Genomic DNA, 24,849 nt, shown 5'->3' on the forward strand with positions numbered 1-24,849 from the left:
AACCTTTGAAAAAAAAATAGATGATCCATGATCTACGCCAGTCTGATAAAACCCAGCCCCAACTATCCACTCTTTCGTTTGTTGGTGGATAGAAGGGGTTGGTTTTTATCAGACTATGATATGTGCATGAATACGTCGGACGCGCGTTTCGTAAATAAACAAGACTCATGGCAGTACTGCAGTCTACTGTTTAATAAGGGTATATAGAAATTAACTATTGAACAATTCTCCCTAGACGCTTTTGGAATGGACCACTCTACATCCCTTTTTAATATTACCTTTGTTACAATTATCTCTCAGTCATAAAATATATAAAATGTTCTCTTTCCGAATATGTGTTTAAAGTTCCCGCTGGACATTCAACAGTCACCTATTATCATCATCTGACATCATAATGTCCACACATGATTTCCGCATATCTTCTATTTTCTACTCGGTTAAAAACAAGTAGCCGTGATATATACTACATCTACTTAAAATAGGGGCGAACAATACCAGAGGGATAGTCAACGCCATAGAACGAAACAAACTGACAACGCCATGCATGGCTAAAAATGAAAAAGACAAACAGACAAATAATAATACAACATAGACAACTAAAGACCAAACAACACAAACCGCACCAAAAATTCAGGTGCTCCGGAAGAGTAAGCAGATGCTGCTCCACATGTGACACCCGTCCTCAGCACCCGTCGTAGTGCTCATGTTATTACAAAGCCGGTAAATAGTTTAATTCTAAAATGTGCTGGCATGAGGTTGATATGGGTAGCACATATAAACTTCAACCACTGTCATGACTGTAGTATACATTGTTTTGGTCTCAGCAAGCAAGAAGTTAAAGAAGATATTAAGATGAAATAATGAAAAGGGGAGTTTAAGCCCGATTACCTTTGTTTACAAATCCTGGCTTCTCTGATGTGGTTTATTTTGTTAAGTGTTCATATATGATACACTTTATACCCTGTGGGTGTCCAATTTGAAAGTTTGTCAGTATCACAAGACTTTCTGAAGTTTTGTTCTGATGACTCATGATATATTGCCATCGCCTGATCAACTTATTTTTATTTCGTTGCACGCTGATTGAGTAAAATCTTATCATATGTATACTGCAATACCTTTTTAAAAAACTTTCATTATATATCTTCATTAAAAGAGTTATTTATCAGTATTTCACAATTAGCAAACGCTCGAAATTTAAATTAATACCTTAATTTCCGTTCATTCATTCATCAATTTTTGTAAAAAAAATGATAAAAGGGTTTGAATATGTGAAATATGTATAATGATTTTCAAATACTTCATAAATAAAACTCACATTGATCACAGTGCAATGAATACTTTAGTTGATGTTTTGTTTACTTCCTAGGCCTTTGTAGTAAGGGTTAATATCTAGAACGTTATACAGGTGAACAGTTAAAATTCGGATTTCCTCGTCCTATATCTTCGACCATGATTCTAAAATTGACTTATTCCCCTTTTCCCGCAAATGCTATTTTATAACAATACTGACTGGCCTTAAAAACGCAACACTCAGTTTGTTGATATTGTTTTACTAAATTATATTTGATCCGTATACAACTGCTACTCATGCTTACCATATACTCTCTCTTTAGAAAAAAATCAACATTTGATTTTAATACCTGTGGTTATCAAACATACCGGATTATCATGAAGTCGCACGAATTACTTAAAAAGCGAAATTTGGGACCCATAAAAGATTTTTTCATTTTTTCCCTTCGATCGTGAAACAGTTCAATCCTTTGCCACACTTAAATCAGTTAAACAATTTTGCATCTCGACTAAGGAATAAAAAAACTGAATCGGTCCATAACGTGAGCGCGCTGCAACCAGAAAATTTGGCGTCAGAAACTCGTTTTACTGTCCGTCCGACAACGATTTAAGTAGACGGGATTTGTTGATGACCATCAATGACTAGATCAAAATGTAGTGACAACACAACTTCAATAGTAGAATTTGATTACGCAACGTCTGTTGCGATCCCAACTTCAACTGCTATATAAATTGCCGAATTGCGTACAGATTTATGCCATAATTTTTTCCCATAAAACTGAACTACCAAAGAATCGACTGCAGATAAACATTTAAAGCCCTAAAGTTTCACCTGCAAAATTGCCAAAACACACTGTAATGGGTGGAACAAAGGCAAAATCAGAAGGTGCAAAACAGAACCCAAAACATGCCGAACAGAATTGGTTGCCCATTCTGACAATCATTCTTGCGTTGGTTACAGGCAGTCATTGGTTTTGACGTTAATACATTCATTGGTAAAGAGGAAAACCAGGGTGTCAGTGTATATCACATGGTTTGAACATAAAAAAAATGACGTAATCAATACAACTTTCGAAATGCCATTTTTTTGTAAAAACAATGAAGTAATGAAAAAAATGTCTGTTCATATTTTTGTTTAACAAAATTTCATATTTGAAAATGGGAATTAAAAAAGACTAATCTAGTGTTGTCTAAAGTAAGTCAGTTCATAATTGAATGGCGAAAATTTTGCCCCCACTAATGATTAACTCCTTGTTTTATTTTTATGTTGCTAAGTGAATATTCCGATGAAGTGTTGTGTAGTTTTGCTACAACAGGAATTATTACTCCCTGTATATGGGTGACGGAAATTAAAAAATGCTCATTTGAATTTCGCAATTCGAAATGTTAGAACTATTAACAAACGGTATCGAAAAAAAATGAACTTCTGTTTTATTTTGGCTGATACATGTATTTTGATCATTTTTAACATTACTATGTGTTCAAGTCTTTCCTGATCTTCAAAGTACATGACCATAAAAAGAAGTCTTATTGGTCTAGTTTTATCAAACAATCTTATGTATAGACAGACTGTTTTCATTTAAACAGTCAACAGATGAAGTTAAGGAATTGAGAATTAATTTATAATTTATGAAAATGGATATTTATTTACACAACAATGAGACAGCAACCCTAGTATAAGATAAACAAGAAGAAATATAGTGGGCAATAAACAGGCAGTCTTCAACTGTCTGTATTAGTACAATATTCAATTTCTATATAGTCCATTAAGGTTGAGAATAAAACCTGGATTCACTATTGCAATCGCAATAATGCAACACATTTACTGAAAACTAATGCCTCGTTCACACGGACATTTAATTCGAATTGAATTCGAATCGAATGCGACTCGAATTCGCTAACTGCGCTCACACACTCTTCTTTTATAATTCGAATTGATTCGAAGTGGCTAATTCGAATTACCCAATTCGAATTAGAAATAAGTTTTAGTTAACGTCGTTTGGACAGTATTTAGCGAATTTGACGCGCATTGTAATTTGAATTAGAATTGACGTTAGGACGTAAAACGTTTCGAATGCGAATTAAACTAATTCGAATTAGTTAATGCGAATCGAATTCGAATTACGTGTGAACTCAGCATTAAAATGAACGAAATTTGTCTATCCAAAAATTCACTCTAATCTATAAGTAAAGATAGAATAGCAAAATGATACTAAAGAAAGAAAACAAAGGATTATGGGATATCCACCCATGACAAAAAATCAGAACATGCACTGCAAAAAACACACAAAAGCAAATGATCAGCGCTTTTATTGCTGTTCTTCGTCTCAAAGTTACAGTGAGGGGGCTTTCTTTTTAATCAATTTCTTAAATTTCATAGACATATCTATATAGTATATAAATCACTCATAAATAATTGTATCAGTACCAGCTTTAATCAATGTGTGCTTATTTCGATAAAAAAAAATGCACAGTTTAGAATCCGTATTCGATTATAAAACAAAGGATAGAAAATTATCAAGTCTTGAATACTAATACATTCTTTAACTGACGTGAAGTGAAACACTGTCCCCATTTAGAATTTATATCTTAAAAGTTAACCCATAGCCGATAATTACCAGTGCAGTATACGTAATATATCATGCATACACACCAAATTTAAGTATGTAATGGGCTTTTTCTGGTTTCTTTTCAAAGGGCACATTTGGTTATAACATGGCATCTTTTTGGACACTTTTTTACATGTTTTTTTTTTTGTTGCACTTCAGTGCTTCTGTTGTTTCGTTGTTTTCCTCATATAGTTGATGTGTTTCCCTCGGTTTTATTTTAGATCCCGGATTATGTTTCTCTCAATCTATCACATCTCATCGGTGTGTAGATATGCCCTAGCACTCATTAAACTTGCCCCAGCAAGGGGTAAAAAGTTGGTCGGATGAAGATCATAGCTCTGTTAAAGCAGTTCATCTAAGGACAATTTGATACAAAACCTATGGCTAGATGGGAGCCATTATAAACTTTGACTAGCAGCTTATCTAGAGGAAGGAATCGAAACCTTGATTAATGTATCCCTGGACCTCCTGGTAAGGGGGTTCGGCGTCAGGTTAATCCCTTTGCCCTGTAAAACAATAGCTGATTACAGAAACTAATACAGTCGTTAAATATGCTTGCCATTCTAGGGGTGAAGCAGAAGTTGTTTTTAATGCAACTGACCGCCATACGATGCAGAGAATGACGTTTAATAAACCGATAACACTTTTTTCGCCAAAAAAAGTCATTTTAGTTGCGCAATGGAATGTGCACACAATGTATGAATGCGGAAAATGTACTCAGATAGAAACGGAGATGAAAAACTATGAAATAAATATACTTGGCATAAGTGAAGCAAGATGGAACCAAAGTGGAGTTTTGACACTCGCAACAGATGAGAAGATTCTATACTCGGGAAACCTAAAGGGAAATGATTGTCACACAAAGGAGTAGCTGTTATGCTTTCCAACACATCAAAGATTAGTTTGATGGAATGGGAACCAGTAAGAGAGAATAATGGGTTGAGACTAAAAGCTAAGTGCCAAAACAAAACTATCATACAGTGTTATGCACCAACCAATGATGCCGAAGAGGATGTACATGAATCCCTAAAACAAGACATCAAAATAGTCATTAGTGATATGAATGCTAAGATTGAAAAAGAGAACAAGGACAGAGAGAAAACATTAGGAAAACATGGTCTAGGAGAAATAAATGAGAATGGAGAAAAAGCTAGTCGAATTCTGTGAGATGAATGAGCTTGTGATAGGAGGCAGTTTATATCCACATAAGAATATACGCAAGGAGACATGGGAATCACCTGATGGAACAACAAAAAATCAGATTAACCACATCATGATAAGTCAGAGAAAGAGAAGCTCACTAAAAGACTTTAGAGTTATGAGAGGAGCAGACATCAGCTCATAGCATAATCTTATCATAGCCAAAGTGTATATAAAACTTGCAAAAGGGACCAAAGTTGAACAAAAACGTATCAAGTATAACATAGAGAAGCTCAAAGACCTACATCTCAAAGATCAATTCCAAATCGAGCTCAGAAACAGGTTTGATATACTAAAAGGTGGCCCCGACCTGGGCATAAATAACGAATGGGGAGTTGAAAGAGACATCATGAAAGAAGACTTTGGTGTGTGAATATGTACTTGGAAGAAATTCTATCAAAAAAAAAGATTGGATGTCACATGGAACATGGGATAAAGTAGATGAGAGACGGAAAATGAAGGAAAAGGTAAACAATGCAAGAATAATGGCCCAGAAACAAGAAGCACAAAACAAACACCAGTTCTGCAACAAAGAAGTGAAAAAATGCTGTAGGAAAGATAAGAGAGAATATGTAAATGACCTTGCAACTGAAGCAGGATTTCCTGCATACAAGGGCGACATCAAAACCTTGTACATTACTAGTAGTTATCAAAGGTACCTGGAGTCGATTTCACAAAAAAACTTACGATTAAGATTAATCGTAAGTAATGAAAAATTCAGTATACTTAAGATCAATATTAGTCTTTTTTGTGAAATCGACTCCAGGATTATAATTTAATACGCCAAACGCGCGTTTCGTCTTCATAAGACTCATCAGTGACGCTCAGATCAAAAAAGTTGTAAGGCCAAACAAGTAGAAAGTTGAAGAGCATTGAGGACCCAAAACTCCAAAAAATTGTGCCAAATACGGCTAAGATAATCTATTCCCGGGATAAGGAAGTCCTTAGTTTTTCGAAAAATGCAAAGTTCAGTAACCGGAAATTTATAAAAATTACCATATAATTGATATTTATGTCAACACCAAAGTGTTGACTACTGGGCTGGTGATACCCTCGGAGAAGAAACGTCCACTAGCAGTGGAATCGACCCAGTGGTGTAAATAGTTATCAAAGGTACCAGGATTATAATTTAATACGCCAGACGCGCGTTTCGTCTATATAAGACTCATCAGTGACGCTCATATCACAATAGTAGAAGAAAGTTGAAAAGCATTGAAGACCCAAAATTCTAAAAATTTGTGCCAAATACGGCTTAGGTTTAAGAAAATCCTTAGTTTTTATATCACCAAAACTCTGGGTAGACGTAAAATAGCTAAGTATAAACCAGTGAAGGATAAAGATGGAAAAGTCCTAACCAATCTTAATGAACAGATGGAAAGATGGAATGAATACTATGACAATGTTCTAAAAAGACCAGAACCAGACTAACCAGTAAGAGTAGAGCCAGCTGGGTAGATTTGAACATAAAAATAGATAATATCAAGAAATATGAAGTGAAATCAAATCACTTAAAAATGGAAATCTGCAGGCATAGATGAAATTCCACCTGAAGTTTTCAAATCTGGAGGCAATGCAGTAATAGAATACATGTACAAACTACTGAATAAAATCTGGCAGGAAGAAAAGACACCAACAGAATGGTTAAAGGGTTTGTTAGTGAAGCTGCCAAAGAACGAAAATCGCTTCTTTCAGTATCTAGTAAAATACTGTGTAAATTTTACTCAGCCGAAATAAAGATGCAATTGATCAGGTACTAAAAGACGAACAAGCAGGTTTCAGATCAAACAGAAGCTGCACTGTCTAAATAGCATCACTACGTACTATCATTGAACAATCAGTAGAATGTCAATCATCCCTCTACATCAACTTCGTCGATTTTGAAAGGGCATTCTATAGTGTCAACAGAGAAGGGCTGTGGCAACCGCTATGAATTATGGTATACCAACAAATATTGTGAACATGATCAAGACTTAGAACGAGGATTTTTCGCAGTACAGGTAATACATGAATTATCATTCACCAACCCTTTCCATGTAAATATGACTGCATACTCTCCCCTACACTATTCTTGATAGCAATAGACTGGGAAACTAAGCAAGCACTAGACACTTCACCAACAGGTATACAGTGGACAGAGGCTAGAAGACCGATATTTTGCAGATGATCTGGCTCTGTCATCTCACCGTTTAAAAGATGCGAGAGACAAAACTACTAAACTCCATGAAACGAAATAACTAGGGCTAAAATCAACATCAAGAAGACAAAAATTATGAAAGTAAAGACCAGAAAAGGAGGTTCAGTGTAAATTGAAGAAGGTTTTAAAGAAGTAGACCAGATGCATACATCAGGACAAGAATAAGTAAAGCTTGACAAGCTTTTGCTATTCTGATGCCAGTTTACGGAAATCGACAGCATCTACAGAAAACACCATTTTTTATCAACAAATGCCTACGCCAAATTTGTAAATTTCGGTGGCCAGAAATAATTAGTAGCAAATGCTTATGGGAAAGAACCAACCAGGAACCAGCAATTAAACAGCTAAAGAGAAGAACATGGCAATGGATTGGGCACACTTTGAGGAAATCGGTAGGTACTATCACTAGACAGACAGGCATGAAAATGGAACCCTCAAGGACATCGGAAACTGGGGAGACCATTTCACAGCTGAAGAAGATCAAGGCACAAGGATCTGCAGGAAACCTGATATACCTGGAGCGAAGCAAAAAGAATAGCCCCAAAAAAGTAAGGTGGAAAGCGACTGTGGTAGCTCTACATTCCACAAGGAACGAAGAAGATTAAGTCAAGTCAAAGTTAATCAATCGATTGATGGTTTTCGAACAGCGGTATACTACTGTTACCTTTATTTTGGTAGTTGTATAGTAAGTTTTACGCAAGGGTTGTGTACTGTACGATGTATACTAACACCTTTCTGTGTTTCGATTGTGCTTTGCTATACGAATATAATACACGTACTTTAGTAAACCAATTATCGACCCATAAAGAAAATGTTATATATATAGTCATAAGCAAAGAAACATGGTGAAAACAGACAAAAACTAAACATACCGGATTACTTAATGAAAGTCTTGTTCCATTTTGATTATTTTCCAATATATTTACACAGGTGCTTTTGAAATAATATATCATTATGTAGTTGCTGCAATTTTGCTCCTTCTAATAAAGTATCCTATTGTAGCTCAGTAAGAAAAAAAGTTGAAGCTGAAGTTGTTTATCAATTCAAAAAGGAAACGGGAATTTTTATATTATGGAAAAGGAAATATTGAAATATTAACATTGTAAACCTTTAAAAACAAGTCTTAGAGATTATTCATTATTGTCGTTACAATTGACGATAACAGCCGATGCTACTGTTCATGAAATGTTGTGATACTAATAACAAAACAGAAACAGTTTATTCCTCTACATGTTTAAGTTATTTAAAATCACTGAAGTAGGCTACTGTTTGGTTGTCATGGTTTGCTCATTTGGTTTTTTTCAGACATTTTTGTTCTATTAAAGCCATTTCTGTTAAAATTACTCAGAACTTGTCTAAAATGAACTGCCCTTAGCAGAATAGGCTTGGATGAAAGCAGATGTCGAGCTAGTCATCACTGATGTAGCAATCCAAGAAAAAACAACTCCAACATCTCAATGTCATAAGGGCCCTTTGATTAGGAAATACACATATTTGATTTGATTTGATTTTACAACAATGTTTGTTAAGATTTTTATTTATAAATATACCATGGCTTTATATCTCATCCGCATCCCATGTCCCCTCAATAAAAACACAAAGTAAATGACAAGTAATACTGTAATGTTGAAAGCAATGTCATGGTCATTTAGCTGCTGCTTAGAATTTAAGAAATCGTGCCGTCATGTACATTTCATAATAAGCCTTTTACTTTTGATGATTTTTTTGAAATATCGGTTGCTGTAAACAAGACTACAACACCGTCATAAATAGAACAGGAAATAACAATCTCTTGCAATGCCAGAAAAAAACTGTTTATAAAGAAACCACAATGACATGCTTTAAACCGTAAATAAGCGAATGCGTGTGTCCCGTTAAGTCTCTGAATTCCTAGTTTGAGATTTGTCTGACGCCCCAGTCTAAAACAGGCTGTCAGTTGTCAGATCAATCTTGGAATTTAGAATCATGTTCATGTAGGTATATAGACAACCGTAAAACTGTTGTTGGTTATAGTACTAAATAATTCACCTGTATTCATATGAAAAATAAGTCAGGAATTTACATTTACATGTATCTTTGTGCAATAATTGATTGTGCCTGTTCATGACCTTGATGTTTAGTTTAGATAAATCCATTGTTACATGACATTTGATGCATGAGAGTAGAACATCGTCTATGCAAATATCTGAGCAAATGTTTAGTGGTACGAACTTGGCGGACATGCAAGTGACAACTTCTTTATACTTTTAAGACTCAATTAAAAAAATGTCGGTCATATTGCGATATTTGGTGAAAAATAGTTTTAAAAAATATACGGAATAAGAGAAGCAGTCTAACACAATATCTATAGAAGCCTAAATTATATGTTGATAAAATGTATCAAGACTTCTTACACTTACATCATAATGATCTCTTGTTATTTTATAGCTTTATACTGTTTATATGCATAAGGCTTCCTTTCCTGTTTCCTTTTTGAATCGATAAAAAACTTTAGATTCAACCTATTTCCTGACTTACAATAGAACATTGTATTAGAAGGAGCAAACATGCGACTACATTTATAATTCTTTTTAAAGCAGGGTGTATATTTGAAAATATTCAAAATCGAACAAGACTTGCATCAAGTAAGAAAGTAAGCTTAATTTTGTACCTACTGCCATGTTTCATTGCTTATAAAATTGAACATGGAAATTGGGAACGTGTCAAAGAAACAACAACCGGACCGAAGATTTAAAAAAAACTAGCCGAAGGCCACCAATGGGTCAACCAGAAAATGTCTATTATGTGTATAACTATGGATTGATGATTAGTTTAATTATGTATGTATAGCATAGCACACTCGAAACACACAAACATGTGAGTACACATCGTACAGAACACAACCCTTGTGTAAAATTTACTATACAACTACTAAAATGATTTCTCACTTTCTTAGTTTATATTATAGAATGGATTCCATCGAGAAAGCTAAATCACTTTTGATCATACCAGATGGGCCCACTGAAAAACCAGTCATTGTTCCTCCAGTATACCAGTTCATTGCGATAGAAATTATTAGCATTCTTTATTTTGGAGCTTTGGTGGCAATGCTTTCAATCCAACAGTTTTATGTTATAGACGAAGTTGCAAAAAAATATGGAGAAGACGGCGAAGAGTCAAACGTTGACCACTGCCCAAAAGGCCCTGTATTTTCCAACAATACAAGTAATATCGTACAAGCCGAATCCGCCAACATACTGATGTATCTGGGATTCGTTGGCACGTTAATCGCTGTAGTTCCTATTTTGGTATTTGGTTCACTAACTGACAGATACGGAAGAAAATTTCCAATCTATCTATCATTGATTGGAATTTTACTCAAAGAAATTGTAATGACTGTTATCGTTTACAAAGGCTTGCCACTCTGGTTTTTAGCTTTGGGAGAATTTTTCCTCGGCATCACGGGACATTTTGGTCTATTTTTTGCTGCAATGATGGGGATGATTGCCGATATTACAACTCCTGGTAAAGACAGAGCAATAAAGATAACCATTTTTGAAGGAACTGAAGCCGTTGCCGTAGCATTTTCGATTTTAGGTATTGGCTTTTGGATAAAAGACGGGAATTATAGACACCCGTTGATAATGTGCATCGCATGTACTGTTTTGTCTCTAATATTAACATTAACATTATTGTCCGAGACGGCTAAAACAAACAAAAAGAAGGACACCAGGATATGCACGAAATCAGTTATGTGCGCCTGTTTCGATGTGTACAGAAATGGAAATAGGAAAAGAAATAGAAAAATGTTGATAGGACAAATGATATTGTGTATCAATGCTGGGGCACTTTTGGGGAAACCTAACGTTGTTACTTTATTCCTGCTACATAAGCCGTTGTGTTGGAGTGGGGTTCACATTCAGGTTTTCTCTTGCATCCAAATCTTAGTGAACTGGGGTACAATATTATTTTTCATTACAATTTTACACAAATACCTTGAAGATTACACCATTATAATAGCAGGAACAGTGTCGGCCATAGCAAGCTCTGTCACTTTGGCTGTTAGTACAAAAGAATGGATAGTTTATTTATGTAAGTATATTTACGGTTAAAAATAAAGAGAAATAAAGAGAATGTGCCAGAGAAGGAACAACCTTACAGCACAGAAAAATCTAAAGACCACTGGGGGTAAACATTTTCTTTAACAGTAGAGTGTATAACATTCTTTAGATCGTGTCGAATAAAACAAATGTTGCATGCATCTAAGTTCGATCTGCCGTCCCCATTAAATAGTTATCAAAGGTACCAGGATTATAATTTGATACGCCAGACGCGCGTTTCGTCTACATAAGACTCATCAGTGATGCTCAGATCAAAATTGTCATATAGACAAACAAGAACAAAGTTGAAGAGCATGGAGTTCATCTAAAGCATAGAGACATGCTCTGACTAAGGCTAATAGACGTAGGACAGGTCACACGAACATCGCAAATGTCGAATTTATCAAGATATGCAGGTAAAACACCGTTAAATCGGAAGATAATACAGCAAACATATATTTTATTAGATTTCTGCACCTTGCACTTGTTATATAATTTTTATTTTGTAATTTCAATATCTGAACATATATTTCATTGATAAATTTCTGGAAATCTTCATGGTTAAGATATTTAGAATCTTAGATCAATGCACTATATTTGGTGTATCGCAAAGTTATTGACATTGGAAGATTTAGATATCAAATCAGTACCATAGGGTTTTCATTACATGCAATCTTTATCCAAAAAATTATTTTGTTATAAAAAAGAAAATAAATCTACGATATGTCCCTGTTTGTGAGTACGATATTTGTTTCTGGACTAAACGTCATTAGATACTTTCGAGATCAGTCTGGCACACAAAAGGCATAAATCATTAGTATCAACACTAAAAAGGCCTTGGTGGGAAAACCAAAAACATATCATAGAATAATTTTCTTCATAAGTGTTACTGAATAGTTTTGATCTCTATTTTTATACTATTACTATATTACAGATGCAGTGATTGGTATAATGGCAGTCTCGATTTCCCCCTTACTAAGATCGGTTCTTTCAAGGCTTGTGTCACCAGTTGAACAAGGTAATGTTTTGTACAAACTTTTGTTAGATCATGTCAAATGTATGATTCTGTGTTTTTATCTAATCTATTGTGTCATCCAATGAACATGTCAAATGATGAAAGATAGACTGATTTTAGTAGCCTCTTGTCAATTTTTAAATACAGAAATATTTGGATTCGGATATCCTGATGAACAGAGTTATGTTTGAGTTCAGGCTTATGACACTAAAAACAGTTTTTATCAAGGCTAGATGAAATCGGCAAATGCCAAGGCTCTGGTCACCGGACGAACAAAGCCGTGCTTTAACTAAATTGAAATGTGATAGGCAACACAGCTGTACCATTTAAAAGGATGAGAATACACAAAGAATCATTTAAATCTACAGTAGACATTTATTCAGTATGTCGCTAAAAGAATGTTCTTGCTGTAATTATCATTACAATTTATTTTTAGGAAGCCTTTTTGCTTGTATTAGTAGTTCTGAATTTTTGCTGACGTCTCTTGCACAACTGTTTTATGGTATTGTTTACAAAGAGACTGTTAGCTATCTTCCAGGCTTGGTGTTCTTGATAACGGCTGGAATTCTAGTCATAGAATTATGTTTATCTATGTAAGTATAATCTTTAGTACACTTTTTACTTTTTATAATTTTTGTATTCAAGCACGAAATGCACGGAAAAAATTCGGGTAAGATAAAAGTTTTTAAAACTAAAACTTTTTTCCGAACGTGTCCCCTCTAAGTTTTACAACTATACTTTTTTGCCTTATTGGATGTTTGTTTCCATCAGTCATGGTCTATTGACTTTAAAACTGTTGCATTATTACCAGATTATGTCAGTTTCAGATGGATGAATTTAATAGTAAGTCAATGATATTTGGTATGCAGTTGTATTTTCATTTGTACTATCATTTTCATGGAGGTTATATGACCTCATTCCCTCAGTCATGGTCGACTGTAAAACTTCTGTTTAGGTAATATGTTAAGATTGCGTTTAGGTTAGTTTTAAGGGGAACCATTCATGCTAAAACATTTATGAGCAATGATATTTGTTGTTCAGTTGTATTAGCATTGGCAAATTTCTTCTGAGACTATTTTGCCCTACATCATCAGTCATGGTTAAATGACCGAGTGTTTTGCATAGTTTACATGTTCAAAGTATTGCAATTTTTGTTTGAAAGTTTGAATTCAATAGTTACGTACAGGCAAGTCATATATATGTGTCAACAGTTTATTCTGTATACACATTTTTAAATCAATTAATTTTTCAAACTTTTCTGCAATAATGTACATATATTCATTATAGAAGGGAGTTTTATCGGGCAGTGAAAATACAATTTTTGTAATCCTTTTGAATCCTAAAAGCAAAATGTACATCTTCATATCTATCCAATAATATGACTTATCAGATCGAGGGAAGAACTCTCACAAAACAAGACACACAACACAGTATCGTTTCGGATCTTCTCCATATCTCTTTGCATCTTTGTTTATTTTAAATGCACAAAACTGTTGGATTTGAAGCATTTATACCACCAGAGCTCCAAAACTAATCACATTTACTGAAAGCTAGTTCGTGGATTGTTATAAGATTATCAAAATGAGGTTTAAGAGCACAATATATGCATGTATACATTTTTGTAAAATTCAACATAATATTAATATTTTATTTTCAGAGTTTTACGCAGTATTATGTCCAAAGAACCAATAACTGTTACCGGAACAGAAAAATGAAGGTTTCCTTGATTTAAGAGCGGTCTGTATCAGGAAAATATAAATCATGACTTTATATCAAAGATAGAAGCTGAAATCTCCAATATTTAAGATATGTGATCCTAATTTATCAAAAACAATTGTGAAATATCCTGTACATGAGAGCTGTATATGTCAGAAACAATGAATTTATCGGATTAGTTTTAATACATGTCTCCTTAATGCATGAAATCTCAGAAATTCTAAAAGTTGTCTCAATTATGCTGTTAATCTAAATTTTGAGATCTTTCTATTTATAAAAGAAACAGTGGTTGAACTTTCTAATATTTGAGACAAACAGTAGTTAGAATCCCTTGATTTAAAGATCTATCTCTAGTTGTTTTTTACCAGACATTTGATTAAAGCATATACACTGGTATTAGAGAGATAATAGTAACTGCAATTACGATTATCCCAATATGGCGACGGTAGATATAGGTAAAATCTTTACACTCATTTTTCTTAAATGTAGCATGCTTTTGTCAATACTTACTCAGCTGCAAGGTTTATCTATACCATTACATCATATTTGAATCGTAACCAGGTTGGGCTCAAGTCATGAAACATGGGGTGGTGCCAGGTTTGTGGGATGAACACGTTTTTCTGGGGTCGAAAAACCCCACAAAACTGGGGTAAAAAACTTCGTTCATAGTTTTCACATAAACTGTGAAAAACCGCACCATGTCAGCTGTTGCGGTAATCTTTATCCAACATGAACTTTTGTTTACGTTAAGTTGTTTGCCATGGCAATATTTATTCTTTTGTGTAAGTCTCAGGACAAATGGGCTTCATAACCGGAAGTGTAAAAATCAAGTCATTTATCAATAATATCACATCATTTCTTTACTTTCTAGACAAATTGTCTTTCTCACTAACTTTGCCGACTAACATTACTCCATCTTGAACAACAATGCATGAGCAGTATGAAACAAAGCTTTCTATTGGTTGATTAATCTTTTGACTTTTGTTAAATTCTATGGAGGGCATAATTAACAAAACAATACCAAAAACTGTTTTTCATTTTGTATCGGAGATGCTGAAATTATCTCCCTTTGCAAAAATAAAGAATATGACTCAAAATGAACTATATTACTGTGTAAGAACAGAATAATTAAGTGAAGATGTAAATGAAACTATCTTATGATGATTTAAAATACAGTTTCCAACTTACTATATATTTTATAGAATACTTTGCTATTCTTATGGAAGAATTATACCTTTTAAATGAACTTGTTAAAATAGAGTTATAATAGAAATATAACAAAATGATATTAAACGACCATGCAAGGGAGATGTAACCAGTCACCCCTTTTTGGAGAAACTACAAAAGAAGAAATGAATATATATATAAAGTTTATAATATAAAGATTGAATAAAAACATTTAGTTGTGTCTGTTCTTTCTTCGAATATAGTTATCCGGTTGCGGGAATTTCTCGCTACATTGAAGACCTGTTGGTGACCTTCTGCTGTTGTTTTTTTATTTGGTCGGGTTGTTGTCTCTTTGACACATTCCCCATTTCCATAACATGTTTTTTATTCTTATATACTCCACAATTCTCCTTTTATAATAATGTATGTATATAATGCTTCTTTGTTATAATAGAGCTTTCTTACAAATTGACGAAAGGTACGAACGAACGTAAAGGGAGCACGTATGTCATTTCTACAATAACAGTTAAAAGAGTCTTTGTTTTATCCAGTAAAACAGCATTCTTTTCTAAATCAAGTTTATTAAAAAAAAACAATATCGCAAATAATACACGATTTTAATATAATCAAACAAAGAAAAATAGGGTCAAATACACTTACTTCCGATACGTTACTTACGTAAACCACGAGTACACACATTTCCGCGGGAATTTTTTAAGCACGAGTTTCACGATTAACATTTCAATGACATTACTGAAGTACGTTAGTCTAAATTTAACGACAAGATTCATATTTATTTTTATTTGTTACAGTACACTTTCAGCAAATTGTCAAAGTGGAATATCGAGATTTGCTAAAAAAAAAATGATGCTACAATGTTTTTAAAAAGTAATGTTGAATAAATCTAGAAAAAAAAGACTTTTTTTTTCAAGAAAATAAATCTACAATTCTCCACCAAATAGATATGGATTCTATAATGACGATTTAGGAGTACACACGTTTGGAAGATAGACGCGAAGTTGTTACCTATCGTCCAGTGGCTAATATTTCATGAATGTTCAGGACTATAGGCAAAACGCAGTTATACGCTAAAATAACCGTTCCATTGCTCTGGTGTATCATATATACACATTTTTTTTTTTTTGGGGGGGGGGGGGGGCATTAATATTACCAGGGGAGAAGCGATTCAAAAGTTATGAAACGAGCACCAGTGTATGGCATAGTATGAAGATCATCTTTTTTCTACATTTTCATTTTATTATTTTGAGCGTTGCAAATTTTGAATCAAGGAAGTATTCGTGTTTCTGTTAGGGGAGGAAACAATGTATTTGCTTTCAAAATTGACATTTTCTTAGGACAAAATTGCTTTGACATTTTCTTATGTTAAACAGTGCAACATTGTAATATTTAAGAGTGGGGTGGTTTAGTCATTTTTTTTTGTCTGACTACTCTATATTTAGAATATTTTGTAGTGTTATCTCCACCGACCTGGTGGTATCAATAATCAGATTCTAACCTACCGTCAGGGGTCGAAATTGGCGCTGGTCCGGTGGTCCGAGACCAGTAGAATTTGTGTCGGACCAGTAGATTTTGTTAGCTGGTGGTCCGGCGGACCAGTAGAAATTTTTCGTTAAAATCAATGATTGCATCTCTATCTCGGTTTTTTTACAAAAAAATAAACCTGAGAAATTATTTTTAGGGTATTGTAGGGTGCTATTTTTGGAATAAAGAAGAGGAAAGCAGTTGAGGAAAATAAACTAAACATCTGTCATATCTTTTAGTGGTTATCAAATGAATGTCATTTTTGCAGGACCAGTAAATTTTGAGCCGGACCAGTAGATCTAAAGTCCACTGGTCCGGCTGGCCAGTACACTAAAAAGCTTAAATTCGCCAACCGTACGTCCCGAAATCCTAAATATATCTCAAGAAAAATCCAATTTAATAAGTGTCGTTGCATGCACGATAATTGTCCGAAGTTCCACGACTATTATTTAAATATGTAAAAATAAAGGATCCCTAAAACGAGTCTTACGTATGATTACTTTTAAACATATTTTATTTCAAAAAATCATGTACATGGCATACACATATAAATACAGTGATAACATATTACAAAAGGATTCGGAAACAAGGTTTCCCTTATATTAATCCGTCTCCCTGTAGAAAAAAGATAAAGGGAAATAACTGCAAATAAAAAAGTAGATTTTTTTTTCATCAGATCTTTCCTATATATATATGTACCGGCGGCGGAGTGTATTTACAGGACTTTGTCAAGACTGTCTCACCCAATTACGATCTTTGTCATGCACGAACGACGCTATTAGCCAAAACGCTTCGAATCTACCAAAAATTGTTGCACTTGTTTAAACACGAGTACATTTTCCTCTTGATTGAGGTTATTGCAGCCAAATAGGAGTGTTTCTATATTGTATGGGAAGGGAATTTTTTCTATCGTACGTTTTCGGACAAGGGAGTAATTATTACACTCGAGGAGAAAATGCTTACTGCTCTCGATTCTACCACAGGTACAGTTTTTACTTTCTACAAGATTTCTCTTAAATAAATGTTCGTTCAGATTGCTACAATCCATCCGAAGTCTGGCATGAAGTATTTGTCCTTTCCTGTCTCCATAAAAATAATAATTTGGCATTTTTCTTACATTTTGATTAAGGTAACCTTTAAGTGTTAACTTAGATGGACTTAGTCTGATATCGTCCGGAATAGCATTCCAGGATCGAATAACTGAGGGGAGAAAAGATTTCTGGTAAAATGCAGTTCTACACTTTATATGTTGCGTGTCGTTCGTTCGTCGTGTGTCATAATTATGAATATTGAACAATTGTTGAGGGATAATGTCGCTTAAATAATCAGGGGTCTTATTGTGAAACATTTCATGAAATTTTATAATTTTGTGTTTTTTACGTCTTTCTGATAGTAACTCCCATCCTGTTTCGTCGTATAATTTATTTATGGACGATAACTTAGTACCACCAGTAACTATCCTAGCCGCTTCAAGTTGCATATTTTCTAGTTTGTCACTTAAATAGTCTGGAATGTTGTCCCAAATGATATCTGTGTATTCAAATAAAGGTCGGATAAAACTTAAATATATAGTTTGTAAATACTTTCTTTTCAATTTGAATTTCAAGGCACGAAATAAATTTAATCTAGGTGTTATCTTTTCAATTATTTTATTGACATGAGAATGCCATGAACCATCCTCATGAAAAATTAAACCAAGGTGTTTATGGCTTTCTACTTCTGAAATCATATCATCATTCATATAAAGAGGTGGATGATGGGGTTTAACTGATTTCTTGGAAACTGTCATAGCTTCAGTCTTTTTTGCATTAAAATTTACCAGCCATTGGACGGACCAATTGTTGATAGTCTCTATATCAGAATTAAGTTTGCTCGCTGCTGCATATTCATCTTCAACTACTATGAAAAGGGAAGTATCATCAGCATATAGTTTTATGTTACAGTCTATGTCGTTTACAATGTCATTTATATATACTAAAAAAAGTAAGGGGCCTAATATTGATCCTTGAGGGACGCCAGCATTTACACCAAAAGTATCAGAGGATTGACCTGAAATAACAACTTTTTGTTTGCGATTTGATAAATAGCTCATAAACCACTTTAATAGGTTTCCTCTTATTCCAATATTTTTAAGTTTATAAATAAGACCTTCATGCCAGACTCGATCGAAAGCACGACTTATATCAAAAAAGACAACACGAATCTCTTTTCCTGCGTCAAGAGCTTTGCCAAATAAATCTGTTATGTGTAAGAGTTGGTTAATTGTAGAATCTCCAGGCATGAAACCTGACTGGGCACTTGTTATTATTTTATGTTTTGTTAAAAAGTTAAAGAAGTGCTTAAAAACACAACGTTCCATACTCTTACCAATGATCGATAAAAGTGATATCGGTCTATAGTTTGATACCAGTTCTCTATCACCACTTTTGAAAACTGGTATAACGCTTGCTAATTTCCAGGTTTCTGGATACACAGCTTCACGTATAGATTTATTGAAAAGCTGAGCCAGGGGCCTACTTAACTCTCGAGCAGCATACTTCAGAAGCCTACCGCTAATTTCATCAGGGCCCGTCGCTTTAGTGACATCTAACAAAGACAAGTGATCAAACACTTCCTCTTCGGTTATTATAATATTGTTTAAAATTGGTATATCATCGGACATGGGGGTATTAGGAAAAGACGCTTTAGAATCATCCACGGTAGCTTGCTTACAAAAAAAGAGATTAAATGCGTTCGATTTTTCATTATCGTCTTCTATATATTCATTATTTACTAACAAAGGGGGGTAATTTGACGCTTTCGAAGGCTGTCCAGATAAATTTCTTAAAAGCTTCCACCAATTCTTAACATTGGTTTCTGGATTCTCTAATATATTTATTTGTTTGTTGAAAAAGTCAAGTTTAGCTGTTTTTATGAAATTTATGCATTGATTCCTAACATACCGAAATTGTCGCCAAGAATCAGCAGTATTTTTCTTTTTTGCCATTTTATGAAGTCTTTTTCGGCGCCGAATTAGTTTTTTTATATGACCAGTTAGCCATGGCGGGTCTTGAGATCTAAACTTGACAAATTTACAAGGTATATGTTTTGCAGCTATTTTTAATATAGTTTCTGTAATTTTTGTCGCGGCAACATTTACGTCATTATTATTAATAGTATCATCCCAATTAACTTCACTTAGATCAAATTTATATTTAGTTAGGTCTGCGTGGTCATAGTCCCAAATCTTCCTATTAAAAACTTTATTTGGTGTTTTTTTAATGTTTATTATGCCACTCACAGGACAGTGATATCTTACATTAGCTTCCAAAATATTATCACCGACTTCAGTATATAAAAGTATGTCAGGATCATTTACTAAAATTAAATCCAGTAAAGATGAACTGGTCTCGCAGAAGAATGTCGGCTGATCAATTGCTTGGTTCAGGCCGTTTTGCAAAATAATATTTGTAAGTTTTGTGTTTCGATAATTCAACAAATTTTCGTTGAAATCGCCCGTTACTACTATTTTATCAATACCCGAATTGAAAGCATTTTCTATGGACAAATTCATATTATCCCAGTATTGCGCATTAGAATCAGGGGGTCTGTAAAATACTCCAAACAGACATTTACATTTTTGTGTGTTAATTTCTATCCAGAGACACTCAAGATTTTGTATTTCAAGATCATGACGTCGTTTACTTGGTATATTATCTTTTACATAAACTAAGACCCCACCACCGATTTTGTCTCCATCCCGATCCTTTCGATATGGATTTTTAAAATCATCTAATTTTAATTGGCTATCAGCTATGCCGGACTTGAGCCATGTTTCGGTAAGTAAGATTATGTCCCTGTCCCCCAGCTCAGCTTCGACTATAGATTTTTTAGGGAGCAGACTTTGTATATTTAGGCATGAAAAAGTCAAAAGATCTTTATAACGATAAAAATCTAACATATCAGTTGAACTATCGTTATGGTTATGCAGGTAGTTATTCGGTGAGTCGGACGTTGGCCCCGGATTTAGTTCGATATCACCTGCCGTATAAATAATAAGAAAAATATATAAAAATAACTGACAAATCGATAAACAAATGTCATTTGTATTTTCATATCTACCCATCAAAGGAGTTGCTTTTTTGGTGTCTAAAACCCATCTTGTACTTTTTAAATACGAATTCAAACTTGATAGCAAATAGGTAGAACAACTTTGATTTTTAAAATTTGTTTTTAATTCGAAGTATAAATATATTGTGAGAGCCTTTGTGCCAATTTGGGCAAACAAATTAACTAATATAACGGTATGTAAATCGATCGAGTGAGACAGTCGAGTAGACCTGACATAGTGTAGCCCAACACGTGCCCTATATGTATTTAGGTCACTTCCCATTGTTTACATTTAGTGTAGACGAATATATTACAGAACAAAACACATGTTGGGAGCACTACAATAATAATAATATTAGTGGTAAGAAAATGATAAGTATAACACTGATTCACACATCCGACGCCGGGACAACAAAAAGGAAGCAAATAAACAGTAAGTAACAAAAATGTAATTATATAAACAAGTTTTAGCATTTTCTTTGGCTTGGGAGTTTTACCCATGACAGGAAAATAAATAAATTGTACACAGATCACAATGCACGATAGAGAAATAGTAATGCACATTTTAATTTCAATTTGAAGTATCCAAAGAAAGAATAACCCTTTGTTCATTTATATCTGAATTCATAAAGTGATTATCATTTAGAAAATACCGTCTCAATTAGTTACACACCTTCAAAAAAAGAAAAAAAAAGGGGGGGGGGGGTGTTACAAAAGGACAAAAAAAATGATCACCTATACATGCACGCTCAACTCGTTCTCAAAGAATCACTGCATCACTTAATATAAAGTGGGGAAATCATTGGTTTGGTTTGATTTGATTTGTTTTTGTATGTATTCCCGCTCGCCAGTTTACATATTACTGCCAAAATAAAATAAGCTCACCCACACATCAACACACATTGTATAAACACATTCATTCCCAATTCAATATGTAAAGGTAAATATAGAATGATTAATACAACAGTATGATGTAGCAAATAACATAAAAAAAAAAAAACAACCAAAAACAACAAAAACACAAAGTAAATTAGACAGAGTCAAACTGAACATGGTTAATTTTATTAGCGTCCACCGTTTCCAACATCTCCGGTAATGACAGACATAGCATCATCATCATGTGTTAATAATCGTTCTCTAGTAGCAGCTGGTGCTTCATCTGGTTGTTCGGACCATTCGGTTGGGGGTTCAATTTCAAGCTCATCTAACATTGCAATGAAATCATCATTATTTCGTACTATGTGTTTGTCATCTTTGTTGTCTACAATATATATTTTGCCGTCGACCACCCATGTTGATTTGAGCTTCTTGTTTCGTACCAGAAATCTTGCATAGTATGCAAGTTTACTTCTCAGCATTGTTAATTCTTGGTTAATGGATATATTAGCAAGTTGAGGGTTTTTTCTGTTAAATTTGCTCAATCGAAGTAGAGATTCCTTAACTCTATGACTGGATAAACGAATGATGATTGGGCGCGGACGATCAGAATGTTGCTTCCCAGTGCGGTGACTTATTACTATGTCACTCTGTGACATTTGGACATGCATTTGGCTTGCGATTTGGAGTATTTTGTTGTCAGTGTTTTCACCATAAGAGAAAGGAACCCCTGTAAAACGGAGCATATATTTCCTACTATGCTGCTCTAGGTCATCGCATTTGTTTTTAAGATATTTTATTTCTGCCTTTAAATTGTTGCTGACTTCAGAACTTTCATGAACAGTAATAATATCCTGAAAACTTTCCACTTTTTTGTCAAGATCATCATATTTGATTTTTAACTCTTTTAACTCGCGTAGAACAGGTTTTTGTTTTTCATCAATAAGGTTATGTAAGTCACCAATAAGAAATTCTTTCACAGTTTGTGCTATTCTTACAATGTCTTCCTGACTTATGCTTACTACAGGTGCAGCTGTGGAATTACTCATGCTAGTTTCAAATAAATGCTCATCAGATGAAGAGTGTAATATATCCACAGAGTCTGTATCAAACGTTTTTTGCTTTTTATCTGTTTGTAGATTTTGGGGGGATGGTTGAGAAGATGGGCGACGTCTTCGCTTTTTAAATTCACTGTTTGTAGTATTAGATTTCTGCATCAAGGATTAAAGATCCGTTTTACATAGTTAAATACACAGATGATCTAATAAGTTGCTGGCATTAATAAAAATAAAAGTTCTTGTAGAACAATGGTCACGTTGGCATTCGGTCCACTCGACTGAGTATCAGGTGTGCATTATGTTTTAACAAATTATATGTCTTTTGAAAGTCTCAAATTATATACAGTTTATACAGTTTGTTTGTGCATGACTTACTAATTCTTTCCTGTCATTGGATAATTCAAAACAAAATGCTTATTCACATTATTTTACTGAAGATTCGACCTGATATATAAACACGTCTTTCCCATCCGAGCATGCGCATCGATTCGTCAAGCATACGTACCTTTCGTCAATTTGTAAGAAAGCTCTAATAGGATTTGACATCTGTATTGATATGTGACAGCATGTAGTTTATTGTATATAAACCACACACACAAGTTTTTATCAAATTTGACTGACTTTAACGCCCTTCTATGATCGATTATAAGCTTTTCTTGTATTTCTTTTCTAACTCTATTTCAACAAGTTCATTTAAAAGGTATAATTCTTCCATAAGAATAGCAAAGTATTCTATAAAATATATAGTAAGTTGGAAACTATATTTTAAATCATCATAAGATAGTTTCATTTACATCTTCACTTAATTATTCTGTTCTTACACAGTAATATAGTTCATTTTGAGTCATTCTTTATTCTTGCAAAGGGAGATAATTTCAGCATCTCCGATACAAAATGAAAAACAGTTTTTGGTATTGTTTTGTTAATTATGCCCTCCATAGAATTTAACAAAAGTCAAAAGATTAATCAACCAATAGAAAGCTTTGTTTCATACTGCTCATGCATTGTTGTTCAAGATGGAGTAATGTTAGTCGGCAAAGTTAGTGAGAAAGACAATTTGTCTAGAAAGTAAAGAAATGATATGATATTATTGATAAATGACTTGATTTTGACACTTCCGGTTATGAAGCCCATTTGTCCTGAGACTTGCACAAAAGAATAAATATTGCCATGGCAAACAACTTAACGTAAACAAAAGTTCATGTTGGATAAAGATTACCGCAACAGCTGACATGGTGCGGTTTTTCACAGTTTATGTGAAAACTATGAACGAAGTTTTTTACCCCAGTTTTGTGGGTTTTTTCGACCCCAGAAAAACGTGTTTATCCCACAAACCTGGGACCACCCCATGTTTCATGACTTGAGCCAAACCTGGTAACGGTGCACTGGAATCGTCTGAGCGCTTTGAAAATTGCCGTTGAAAAATTCGGTATGATAATCGTAACTCTATGGTATTTTTCTTCTTTGATAATCGTAATTTTCTTTGACGGATAATATTAACTGAAATATAATAAATGTGTCTTTCAGCATTTCAATGGTATTTTGTGTGTTAAAAATGCAAATGTCAAGTTTAACGATGACATAAACGCATATAAAAATAAATGAAGAAACTTACAAGTTAATATCTAGGACAAATTTACCTATATACATTAAATCACAGAGATAATCAGGGGCAGTCTCATTATGTATAGAATAGAACATATTGAGCATTCTGGATTTTCTTCTGTTCACAAGCAATTGCCAGCCAGTTTCAAAATATATAGCTTCCCGACTAGCAAACACGGGCAACCCAGTTACTAACCTCCCTGCTTCTAACTGAACATGTTCTAAATTGTCGGCTTCTTGTTGAGTACAACCATCCCATAACTCACATGCATATTCCATAACGGGTCTTATAAAAGTTAAATATATACGAGCAAGATAATTTCTATTCAATACATATTTCAATTGTTTAAGAACATTTAATCTCGTGCTTGCACACTTTAAAATATTTTCTATATGTGTATGGAATTTA

General features: G+C 33.9%; 1 protein-coding gene across 1 annotated transcript; it reads left to right on the forward strand.

Moving 5' to 3' along the window:
• The first annotated feature begins 12,312 nt into the window (after positions 1-12,312).
• On the forward strand, positions 12,313-14,456 carry LOC143066603 (lysosomal proton-coupled steroid conjugate and bile acid symporter SLC46A3-like). The gene is made up of 3 exons (XM_076239471.1): positions 12,313-12,390; positions 12,824-12,980; positions 14,045-14,456. Exons 1-3 carry the CDS (start codon positions 12,324-12,326, stop codon positions 14,100-14,102), a joined length of 282 nt encoding a protein of 93 aa, XP_076095586.1. The 5' UTR covers positions 12,313-12,323; the 3' UTR covers positions 14,103-14,456.
• The last annotated feature ends 10,393 nt before the right edge of the window (positions 14,457-24,849 follow it).

The sequence above is a fragment of the Mytilus galloprovincialis genome, chromosome 3 (genome assembly GCF_965363235.1).
Source record: "Mytilus galloprovincialis chromosome 3, xbMytGall1.hap1.1, whole genome shotgun sequence".
Lineage (NCBI taxonomy): Eukaryota > Metazoa > Mollusca > Bivalvia > Mytilida > Mytilidae > Mytilus > Mytilus galloprovincialis.

What these genes read in the sequence shown, in the direction of transcription:
- LOC143066603 (XM_076239471.1), top strand. Translation starts at nt 12,324, where the DNA reads ATGGCAGTCTCGATTTCCCCCTTACTAAGATCGGTTCTTTCAAGGCTT. An exon ending in TGTGTCACCAGTTGAACAAG is followed by an intron (nt 12,391 to 12,823) that starts GTAATGTTTTGT and finishes ATTTATTTTTAG; the next exon opens with GAAGCCTTTTTGCTTGTATT. An exon ending in ATAGAATTATGTTTATCTAT is followed by an intron (nt 12,981 to 14,044) that starts GTAAGTATAATC and finishes TTTTATTTTCAG; the next exon opens with AGTTTTACGCAGTATTATGT.